Source organism: Salvelinus sp. IW2-2015, linkage group LG15, assembly GCF_002910315.2.
Source record: "Salvelinus sp. IW2-2015 linkage group LG15, ASM291031v2, whole genome shotgun sequence".
Classification (NCBI taxonomy): Eukaryota; Metazoa; Chordata; class Actinopteri; order Salmoniformes; family Salmonidae; genus Salvelinus; species Salvelinus sp. IW2-2015.
The window spans coordinates 58,560,631-58,571,257 of NC_036855.1; the positions used below are offsets into that span (position 1 = coordinate 58,560,631).

Genomic DNA, 10,627 nt, shown 5'->3' on the forward strand with positions numbered 1-10,627 from the left:
TGCTGTTGCTGTCCTGGGGTCTGTGGGTTGTTTTATGTTTGTGACAGAAAGCCCAGACCAGCTTGCTTAGGGACTTCTCTCAGTAATTTCTCTGTGGTTGATGGCTTTGTTAGGGGAATAGGGGTTTCTTTGGGAATCGCTTCTTAGTGGTTGTAGAATTAACCGGCCTCTTTTCGGATTTTGATCATTTTCGGGTATTGGCTAATTCTGCACTGCATTGCAATTTGTGTTTTACGTTTACACAGAGAATATTTTTGCAGAATTCTGCATGCAGATCTCTCCTTTTGGTGTTTGTTCCATTTTGAATTCTTGGTTGGTGATACGTGGCACAAGACTCCACACATAAAGTGCAATGGTTGCTATAACTGCTTCTAATTTGTAGGTCAGATTTTTTGTTCCTTTTGAATGCATAAAAGCCCTTCTGCCTTGTCTTCAGGATCATTTCAAGCTTTGTGGAAGTATACCTTAGCCGAGTATTATAGTTTTTGTTGCCCGAGGGCTACGGTATCTAGATGGAATTTTCTTTCATTGTCCTGGCCAATTTTTTGCAACATCAATTCTTTTTGTCTTAACTGAGATTTACTGCAGCGCCAGGTCTGACAGAATCTGGCAGAAAATCAGTGCTGCTGTAGAACCTTGTCGTGTGGGGACAGAAGCCATCAGATCATCAGCAAATAAGTAAGATTTGATCCCAAAATCTAGTAGGTGAGCCGGGGGTTTGGCCTTGCAAACGGTTCCCAAAATTTTCACATTGCCCAATTTGTTTGATATAATGTTGAAGAGCTGGGCTTTAAGCTGCATCCTAATCTCACCCCCGATCTGTGAAAGATGTTTTGTGTTTTTTGGCCAATTTAAACGCACACTTGTTGTTTGAGTAATTCATTTTATATGTGTATGTTTTCTTCCCAAAACCACTTTCACATATTTATATAGCAGAACTTCATGCAAATTAAGTCAAAGAGTTTTTCGAAATCAACAAGCATAGAAACTTCGCTTTGTTTTGGTTGATTTGTTTGTCCATTTAGGTGTGCAGGGTGAATAGTGGTTGTCTACGGTAATTTGGTTAAAAAGCCAATTTGACATTTGCTCAGTGATTGTTTTAACTGAGGAAATGTACGAGTTCTGCTTTAATGATAATGCAACGATTTCCCCAAGTTGCTGTTGACTCATATCCACATAGTTATTGGGGTCAAATTTTGACCCACTTTTGGTGGATGGGTGATCAGTCCTTGAATTCCAATAAGTTGGGGAGATGCCAGACTGAGATATGTTAAAGAGTTTTAAGTTTTAGCACATTGGAATTTGTGTCTGTATATTTATCATTTATTTGGGTTGGAGCGTTTGTATTTTTTCTGTAGTTCATTCAGTGTAATTGGATAATCAGTGGGTTCTGGTAGTATTTAATAGTTATTCTAAGGTTGTATTTGATGATTGGATATGTTTTTGCTTTTTGTTCTTGTTATCAGAGCAAAAAGATTGGCAGTGTTTATCCACCGTCTCGTTTGATAGATAACTTCTTGTGGTGCTTTCCAATTTTCTGGAAAGTGTTAGACTCTATCTGATTCTTCAATTAACATTGAGCTGATTTCTGTTCCTTCTTTTTCCAGAGCGTTTTATTCGTATGTTTTTAGATCGTTACCATAGTGAAGGCGAGACTTTAGTTTTCTTACTGCCAAGTTTACACCTTCACTATTACATGTGAACATTTTGTCGAAATTGTCAGAAGGATTGATTGATTGTTGTAATTGTTTTTTTTAGATTTCCACACTACTTTCCTTCCATCTATAGCATTCTTTAATAATTATTCAGTTCTTTGGCTTTTGACGCTCAATGATTGACATAGCTCTTGTCAGTAGAGGTATTTTGCTGTGATTGATAGGATGGGTGTCGTGGACTGACTGTGAACGCTCTTTAAGAATTTTGGTTGAGGGTAGATAAGTAGTCTACAGTAAAACTGCAAGAATGGCTATAGGTGTACTACGTAGGAGTCCAACCTGAAGCTTCCATTGATAGTACATACCCGCTCCGACCAGAGTTCGAGCTTTTGTGGTTATGGTGGTTATGTTTTGTAGTTGTTGTCTGGGGGCATATGGACGAGAAATGTTCCTCCAGGTAGTTGTTTTTCTCCTTGTGTGCTGAGAGTGGTAGTTTTGTCCTTCTGACATTTAGTACCACAAACTACTACATGTCCTGCGGCTGGAATGGTTGATCTCCCCTCTAGGAATGGAGAAGCTGTCATATTAAGAGTAATGTGGATCTATCTGGGGGATATAGTACACACACGAGGACATTTTTTTCTGTTGAGATATTTCCTTGTATTTTTCTGTAAATGTCTGTTTTGACTATTAATAGTGGTTATCTATCTCTCCTATTTTTCCTTCTCTCTCTCCTCTCTCCCTCCTCTCTATCCATGGCGCACTGTTTGTGTGTTTCGGGAAACGCGCCAATCTATACTTTGAGGCAAAGCCTTGGACTAACAATATCACGAGCAAAATTTGTGGGAATAATCCTGGACCTGAGTTTTTGACCTGTCTTCCTGGCCTTGTTGTGACGTCTTTGATGGGCTCGACCTAAGTAGGCATGACTGGCCCAAGACAGGGCTCCATGCGTCTCTCTAATGAATTAAATAAAGAGCTCTCAGTCTGGCATTCCATCCGCCATCTGTAATCCACAAACGCTACATCACCCAGATAATGCCTATCAAATTCTAATCCACATTACTTAAATGCCGATTCACCGGATTAGGAGAAGATAATAATCTACAGCAAGCGAGAGAGCATGGACAAGGTGACAAACCTTGAAATGTGACCAGGGAGAGGCTGAGGCACTAAAACAGAGAGGCCCAGTGTCCAATTAGACGCTGGTAGAGAGAGCTGACAGATGTGGAGTGGAACCATGATCCACCATGCCTGTTGGTCCCGAGTATGAAACAGGGTTGCTCTATTACAAGGAGACCACGCCGACGGGTATCAATGCCACGGCGGCAGCTAGCAACACCCATGGGGTCAGGTTCGCATCCTCCCGCCCCAGAACCAACGGTCAGCCTACCAACGAGCCAATCTACACCAGATCCACCCCTACGTGAGACAGCCAATGGATTCACCTCTACTCATTTGGGTGAGAATTTAACAAGCCAGTTTCATTCATTTTGACATGTACCTTTTCTTAACTAGGATAAAACCATTATAAGCATATTTTATGTAGAGGGAGAACCTGGAAGATAGTCTTAGGTGACTGCCATACTGATCAATAGTATAGGAGTTGTGAGTGGTTGTAAGAGTAATTATGAGTTTACATTCCATTTGATGAGTGATACAGTGCCGGCATATACAGTTCAGGCATGATGGTTCATGATGATGAGCCTCTCGGAAAGAAGCGCCTCCTCAAGCTTACTAGGCTGTATGCTCTGATTGGTATTCCTGAAACAACTGACACATATCATGCACTTGAACTCCTGTAACGATGCATTTATGTAAGAGGCAGCTACGCGATTGATAAATTGACAACCAACCAAAGCAGTTTTGTTTGTTTCGCATGATATGTTAATATTTGATGCACAACACACATCTGGGGTGGACAGCACCTCAAAGGACATTTGAATTAGAAGAACTGTGAAATATTGAACAACTCGAATCTCTACGTGTGTGTGACATCCATCCTCTGCCCTGCTCTCTCGTTCTCCTCTCTCTCTCTTTACTCTCTCTCACCATCTCTCTCTTTTCTTTATTTTCTTTCTCCTCTCTGTTTATCTCGCTCTGCTTTTTCTCCTCTCTCCTCCTCTCTCATCGCTCTTTTCTCTGCCTGCTCCACTTCCTCTCCTCTCTCTTTCTCTCTTTTCTCCACTTCTCCTCCTTCTTCGTCTCGCTCTCGCTCTCTCCTCTCGTTCTTTTTTCTCTCTCTGCAGCACAGAGTCCTACAGTGACGACCTCTCCAGCAGGCTTCTGCTACTAGTTCATTAAAGAACGATGTGCAGCACTACGCAGGTGACCTTCCTCTCCTCACTCGCTCCCTCTCTCCTCCATCTCGTGTCTCTCTATCGCTTCTCACTCTCTTCTCTCCTCTCTTCTCTCCCTCTCTCCACTCTCTGTCACTCTAGCAAGACATATGCGCTAAGATTAGCCCAGAGACATGGCCAATTTTCTCGCAGATTAGAGAACTGTTACATTAGGATTTGAACGATTACTTCATGGACTTGATTATACACGACACACCAAAAATCTAAATTCAAAAGTTAACTGGAAAACTGTTGTTCCAGAACCACCTCTACATGATTCAGTGATATAGATAGACAGACACAAGACTAATCCTCTTAACATCTATCAGGATAGGAATAGCTCTCATCCTGTATTGTATTGTCCCTGTTTAGACAGTGCATTCTTTGTTAATGATCCACATGAAAATGAGCTCGGACCTCCAAGCCGTAATCAATTTTATTTATTCGTGTCTGGAGGACGGTGAACAATAGAATAATGATTTAAGTTTGTACGCAATGGAAGTAATATTTACACTCTGGCTCTTCTCCTTCTCTTGCAACAGCAGCCCTACCTGCGCACTATCCGTGCACCAATCAGTTCAAGCGTTTCACCCGAGCAACCACCATCATCCCAGCAACAGAGAGAAGGTAAGAGCTAGCGGCGCGCGCCACACCAAGAATAAAAGGTGATAATTACATGTTCCATCTAATGTGACGGGCTGCGTTGAATTAGCCAGGGAGAGGAAACACTGGCGTAGGAAAATGGGAGAAAAAGAGAGCTTCATTTAAAGGAGTTTAACATTAGCAGGCAGCAAGATGGAAAAGTTACTCTTCATTATTTCAAAAAACTGCATAATTCAAACTCGCGAGTGTTCGACTGGTTAATCAGTCCATTACAATGTGTTTAAGTGGTTATGAATATTCATTTAGATTAATTACTGCATGCATAATCATTTATTAACATCCTAGTTTAGTGTTAGTACCACAGCATTAATGTTAATAAGCATAGGATATGCTGTAATGGTAAATCACTCTTCCTGACACTGTTGCCAACATAATTAAATTTATGTTATTTTACAGTATGTGAGGTTATAAATATGATTACTAGTTCAACGTAGAAATCTGAAAATGACTCTAAGTGTTCTAACATTGCATAAGGGGATAATTCTATTGCAGTGTGTTTCGCCAAGCCTTTGTGGTACCTGCCCCCATCCTTGAGTTAAATGAAGCTTGCATTAGGTTATGTCTATGCTATTTGTGCTCTGTGTACATTAAGCCACAGAGCTGCTCCTCCTCCAGACAGTGTGTCAGCCTCATCGTCTGTCTCTGACTCAGAGCTGGATCCTTCCCTCTCTGCTGCTGCTTGCTGGTCTCCCAGGCTGCAGCCTCCAAAGACTGCAGCCGCAAGCAGCCTCCATTTCATGAGACACACCTAAACTAACAAACAGCAGAATAAAGCCAAAGCTCAGACTGTAAAACCACAGTCTCTATCATACTGTGTGTTGTCCTCTATCTGGGCCAGGGAGAGTCAGTCAGCAGCAGCCTTTATAGCCTTCTACAGCCCGACTCATTCTCATGCTATCATCCGAGCAATGAGACATGGAACAATCTCACCCTAGCAAGCCACCAAAGCACCACATCTCTGTAATCTCGATATTCTCATGCTATTCATCCGAGCAATGAGACAGGGAACAATCCATGCACGCTAGCACACCCACCACAGCCCACACACTCTCTCTCTCTCTCTCTCTCTCTCTCTCTCTCTCTCTCTCTCTTCTCTCTCTCTCTCTCTCCTCTCTCTCTCTCTCTCTCTCTCTCTCTCTCTCTCTCTCTCTCTCTCTCTCTCTCTCTCTCTCTCTCTCTCTCTCTCTCCTCTCTCTCTCTCTCTCTCTCTCTCTCTCTCTCTCTCCTCTACTCTCTCTCTCTCTCTCTCTCTCTCTCTCTCTCTCTCTTCTCTCCTCTCTCTCTCTCTAGTCTATTTCCTCTCCTCATCAGAAGCCGGCCATGTATTGTATGTGGCACCTGGGTTTGTGTGGAGACTGAAGCGAGATTGGGAGCCAGTCAGTCCTGTCCTATTGTCGGCTAGTAATTGGGGCAGACACTGGGCTTGTGTCATCATGCATGCTCTGCCTGTCCTCTCCTTCTATTTCCCCATGTAACCTCTATAGTTTGTTGTTGTTATTTCCCACCAGGGCCGGAAGGCTGCAACCTGTTTATTTACCATCTGCCCCAGGAGTTTGGAGACGCAGAATTAATGCAAATGTTCCTSCCTTTCGGCAACGTCATCTCCGCCAAAGTCTTCGTGGACCGGGCGACCAATCAAAGCAAGTGTTTTGGTGAGTCAGTGTGTCAAAGCTGTCATCTCTGTTGAGAAAAAAAAGAATCGGATGAGAAGTCGATTGTGATGTTTGGCAATCTTCTCATGTGCCACTTTGGATTCTGCATTTAGTTGTRTTTTCCTTTATTCCCTGTGTCTATCCTAATCAAGTTGCAATTAACATTTTAAAAGTGGCGTTACATGCGAGTGAGCAGGGAGGAGAGGGTGATGAGGGGGATGCGTGCTTCGCTCCTTAAGTTCAACTCATCAGCAGATGCTTATGAGACACTGGGAGCGGGTGAGAGTGGAGGAGGGGCGATTTGTTTCTAACTACCTCCAGCTTAAGCCCACAGCTCCCCAAGTTCAAGTACATGCCTATTACCATGTAGCTAGACATGCAGTATAGGGGAATATAGTCACCATAAGCCCTTCTGACTATTAGCGTTTCACCTTCAACAAACATACTATAAAACCATGGTTCCCCAGCCTCCATAGATAGCCCCTAGAGACCCAGCCTCCCAGCCTCCATAGATAGCCCCTAGAGACCCAGCCTCCCAGCCTCCTTTCCAACACCTTCCTCCCACACAGCCTGTAGGGATGAGACTGGGTGGTGGTAGAGGATGTGCAGGTGGACTGTGTGATCTTCAGGAGATAATAATAGACCTGTTTGAGCCCTAGACAGCAGCACCCACGAGATGAGGAGCTGGACTGCAGAAACGGACCACTGGCCTCCTATWTGGGCTGTCTWGKATGAGAATAGCATGTCTATCAYTACTCTATGAGGAAGRACAAAGAGGCTGTGACCTCACGCATCTCACCATTATTTTCCCATGCAGCTATTAATTAAGATCTTGGCTGAAAAACAATCATTTAACCTCTCATTTTTTCTCCTTCCTTTTTATAGTCTGAGCCCCGGGGCTCTTGTGAGAGAACATTAACAAATTAGACAGAAGATGCTATGCATTAAGTGAACAAAATGATACTCTCCTGCAGCAACAGGGGAAGCAATTTGATCCCTATTCAGTTCCAAATGGAGTAGAATATTCCGATGCACATTAATGCAACCCACATACACACAATGCATGTGCACAGACATATACATGCTAATATGTGTGTGTGTGTGTGTGTTGTGTGTGTGGTGTTGGTGTGTGTGTGTGTGTGTGTGTGTGTGGGTGTGTGTTGTGTGTGTGTGTGTGTGATTGTGTTGTGTGTGTGTTGTGTGGTGTGTGTGTGTGTGATCTGTGTGTTGTGTGTGTGTGTGTGTGTGTGTGTGTGCGTGTGCGCACACGCCATATGATTCTCAGTGATTGACATTAGGTAGGCAATGAGCCAATGTCATCAATATGGAATCAAGGGTAGTCATTGACTTACTGAGATGAGGCAAAGTCACAGTTTAAAAAGTGACATCGTCAAAGTGAAAAAGAGTGTTCCAAACACAACATTCCATACACATTAAGACCGATTCCATGGCAATTGAGCATACATTGACATCCTCTCTGGTAATTGTTAGCTGTTGGTGTTAATTATCATCTTCAGAATAACAGATGTGCAGCTGACGAAGATGGTGGATCCGTCACTGAACGACCAGCTGACCCAAATGAGTTTGTTGAGTAAAAGCACAGCGAGATCTTAAAAGACTGGCTTTAGAGTGGGATGTTGAGTTTCTGGCTGTTTCAAGGTCTTAGTCTGGGGTCTGTTGGGATACCCTGTTATTTTAATCCTCCGTGTTTAGTTACTCAATATTGACATTTAAGGATGATCAAAACTCACCTCTCTAAGTGGTATTAGTGGAGCAAAAAATGGATTTTAGAAGGTCCCTCTGAAAGCACTGCATACACACTCGCAGACTAACACTTACCATTGAAATAGATGATCCTCTGTTTTTAGAAGAACAGCAAGCAGCACTCCATTGTTTGGTTGGCTTAAAGTAGGAGCAGTCCCCTTCAAGACGTTTCACAACGTCCGTCAGCATCTAGCTGTGCAGATCCCTACAGCTTAGACACTAAGTCACCGCACCCAGGAGTCATGCAGAGCTGTAGAATGATAAGACTGTGGTCTTTGTCAGTACTCCACTCTCACCTGCAAATCAAAACCTTGTCCGTAATACCCTACAATGATTTTACGGAGGAATGAACATCGTTTTCTCAGCTGACGAGCTGCGAGGGAACATGAAATGATGATTCATACATGACAGTATTCCATCTCCTCTCATAAAGGCTGTTTGGGGTGTTTTACATTGTGCTGTGCAATGAATGTGTCCCAGTCAAGTGCTGCTAGTCCTTCTGAAGTGTACAGTGCTGTATAAAACATCATAATAAACCTGGCAGCTGACTGATTTACATGGTGTAAAGGGGGCCAGGATTTACCACGCTTCTAGTCTGCTCTTTTCTTTGTCCTCTCTTTCTTCACCATCTTCTTCTTCCCCCTTTTCCCCTTCCTGACAATCACCTTTTGGGGTTGGGATGTAAATACAAGGTTGAGATTGATGAGAGCGGGATGTGAGGGGGATCGCTGCTGTCTGACAGGCCCTTCCCTGCTCAGTTTGTTTAAAGGGTTTGTAAAAGCAGGAGCCTTATCTCTCCCCACCTGAAAAAAGCCTGCCCTCTCCCTCAAAATTAAACTGGACCCATAGCAACGTGATCAAATCAGCTGGCAAGCGGAAAATTCAGGCCGTCAATCACGGAGGTGTCTGATAAGAGCAGGCAGGAGTCCTAGTGTGGAAAGCTCCGGGCTCATTCCGCCCCAACACCCAGGTGATAACTCAGAGCACATGCAGGGCAGGGGAGAGGAGAGGCTGGCACCTCTATTCACAGGCAGGGGAGAGGAGAGGCTGGCACCTCTATTCACAGGCAGGGGAGAGGAGAGGCTGGCACCTCTATTCACAGGCAGGGGAGAGGAGAGGCTGACACCTCTATTCACAGGCAGGGGAGAGGAGAGGCTGACACCTTTACTCACAGGCAGGGGAGAGGAGAGGAGACTGACACCTTTACTCACAGGCAGGAGAGAGACACCTCTACTCATGGCACCCTCCACCTTCCCACACCTACACCCAGTACGCCCCGCCCTGAACCTGGCACCATGCTCCAACCCTGCTCCTCTTACTATACACACACACACAAACATACACTTTCACTTCCACCTTGCTATGCTTAGAGACGTACAGATGTAGGATCTTAATTTGAACCAGTTTGCTACAGCAGGAAAATAATCCTGCAGCTGCAGGAAATGTGAATTATTATGTGGATTATAATTAATGGACATTTTTGTAGGGGTTGATACATTTTTCGTAAGGGAATATCATTTCTGAAATTTCAAAGTGGAAATTACAAACTTCAGAAGCCTTTTGAACCTTAAATACAATACAAGTTTTACAATTCCTGCATTGCAGTTCTCCTGAAACAGGGTGATCAAATTAAGATCCTACATCTGTACAGACCAACGCTCATACACACAGATATTCTCTGTCAGATTCTCAAACACACAGAAAACAAAACCTCACTGGCAGCGTGACACTCCTTTTCATCTCATCTGCTACTCCGTTGTTCAAATTACACCCTCTGACTTCTAACACTCTTCAATTAGGAGCTTTTTGATATCTATGTCATTAACCATTTCGTTATTTTGTGTAATCATGTTTTTATTTCAGGGAATTTCAATTTACCTCCTGAATAGAGAAAATTAAGACCCATTGTTGTTGCATTGTTGGAAGCTAAAAAGGGGTCTCTCTCTTTCTTCCCCTTTTCATTATTTCTTTCTCCGCCTCTCCCCATCTCTCCTTCACTCTGTCTCTCTCTCTCTCTCCCTCCTTCTTTGTGTCCCAGGCTTTGTGAGCTTCGATAACCCGTCCAGTGCCCAGGGGGCTATCCAGGCCATGAATGGTTTTCAGATAGGCATGAAGCGGCTGAAGGTGCAGCTGAAGCGGCCAAAGGATGCCAACCGACCTTACTCTGACTCCTCTGCGTCCACATCCAGGTAAGAGCAGACGCATGCTATAATCCACATTCATCGCCAGAGCCAGGGTTGGAATGGCGACAGCCTTCAGGTGCTGGCCAATGAGGAGAAGAGTAGGAGGGCAGTGGGCTGACATATGTCTGACTCCCCCAGCTAAACTCCAATCGCACGATGAGGGCTACTGCATACCTAAAAACATGTTATTTTGGTTGTATACGTTAGACTACAACATCATTGCAACATAAGACAGTACATGTGTTTCCATTGTATATTCCATGAACAATTTGTAAATCATATATGTATGTTTTACAATGGCTCACCAAAGTGAAGGGATTGCAATAATGGCATATACAGTATAATGTGTAATGGAAATGATAAATGCTACC

The 10,627-nt window shown here is 43.7% G+C and overlaps 1 protein-coding gene across 1 annotated transcript in view; it reads left to right on the plus strand.

Annotated features, from left to right (window-relative positions):
- The window catches only part of LOC111975075 (CUGBP Elav-like family member 3-B), a 213,915-nt gene extending 203,649 nt beyond the window's left edge, over positions 1–10,266 (plus strand). Inside the window, exons 11-13 of the mRNA XM_070447384.1 lie at positions 4,537–4,621; positions 6,166–6,309; positions 10,112–10,266. Of these exons, the coding sequence (XP_070303485.1) occupies positions 4,537–4,621; positions 6,166–6,309; positions 10,112–10,266 (384 nt within the window). The remainder of the gene's footprint in view (positions 1–4,536; positions 4,622–6,165; positions 6,310–10,111) is intronic.
- Positions 10,267–10,627: the final 361 nt, after the last annotated feature.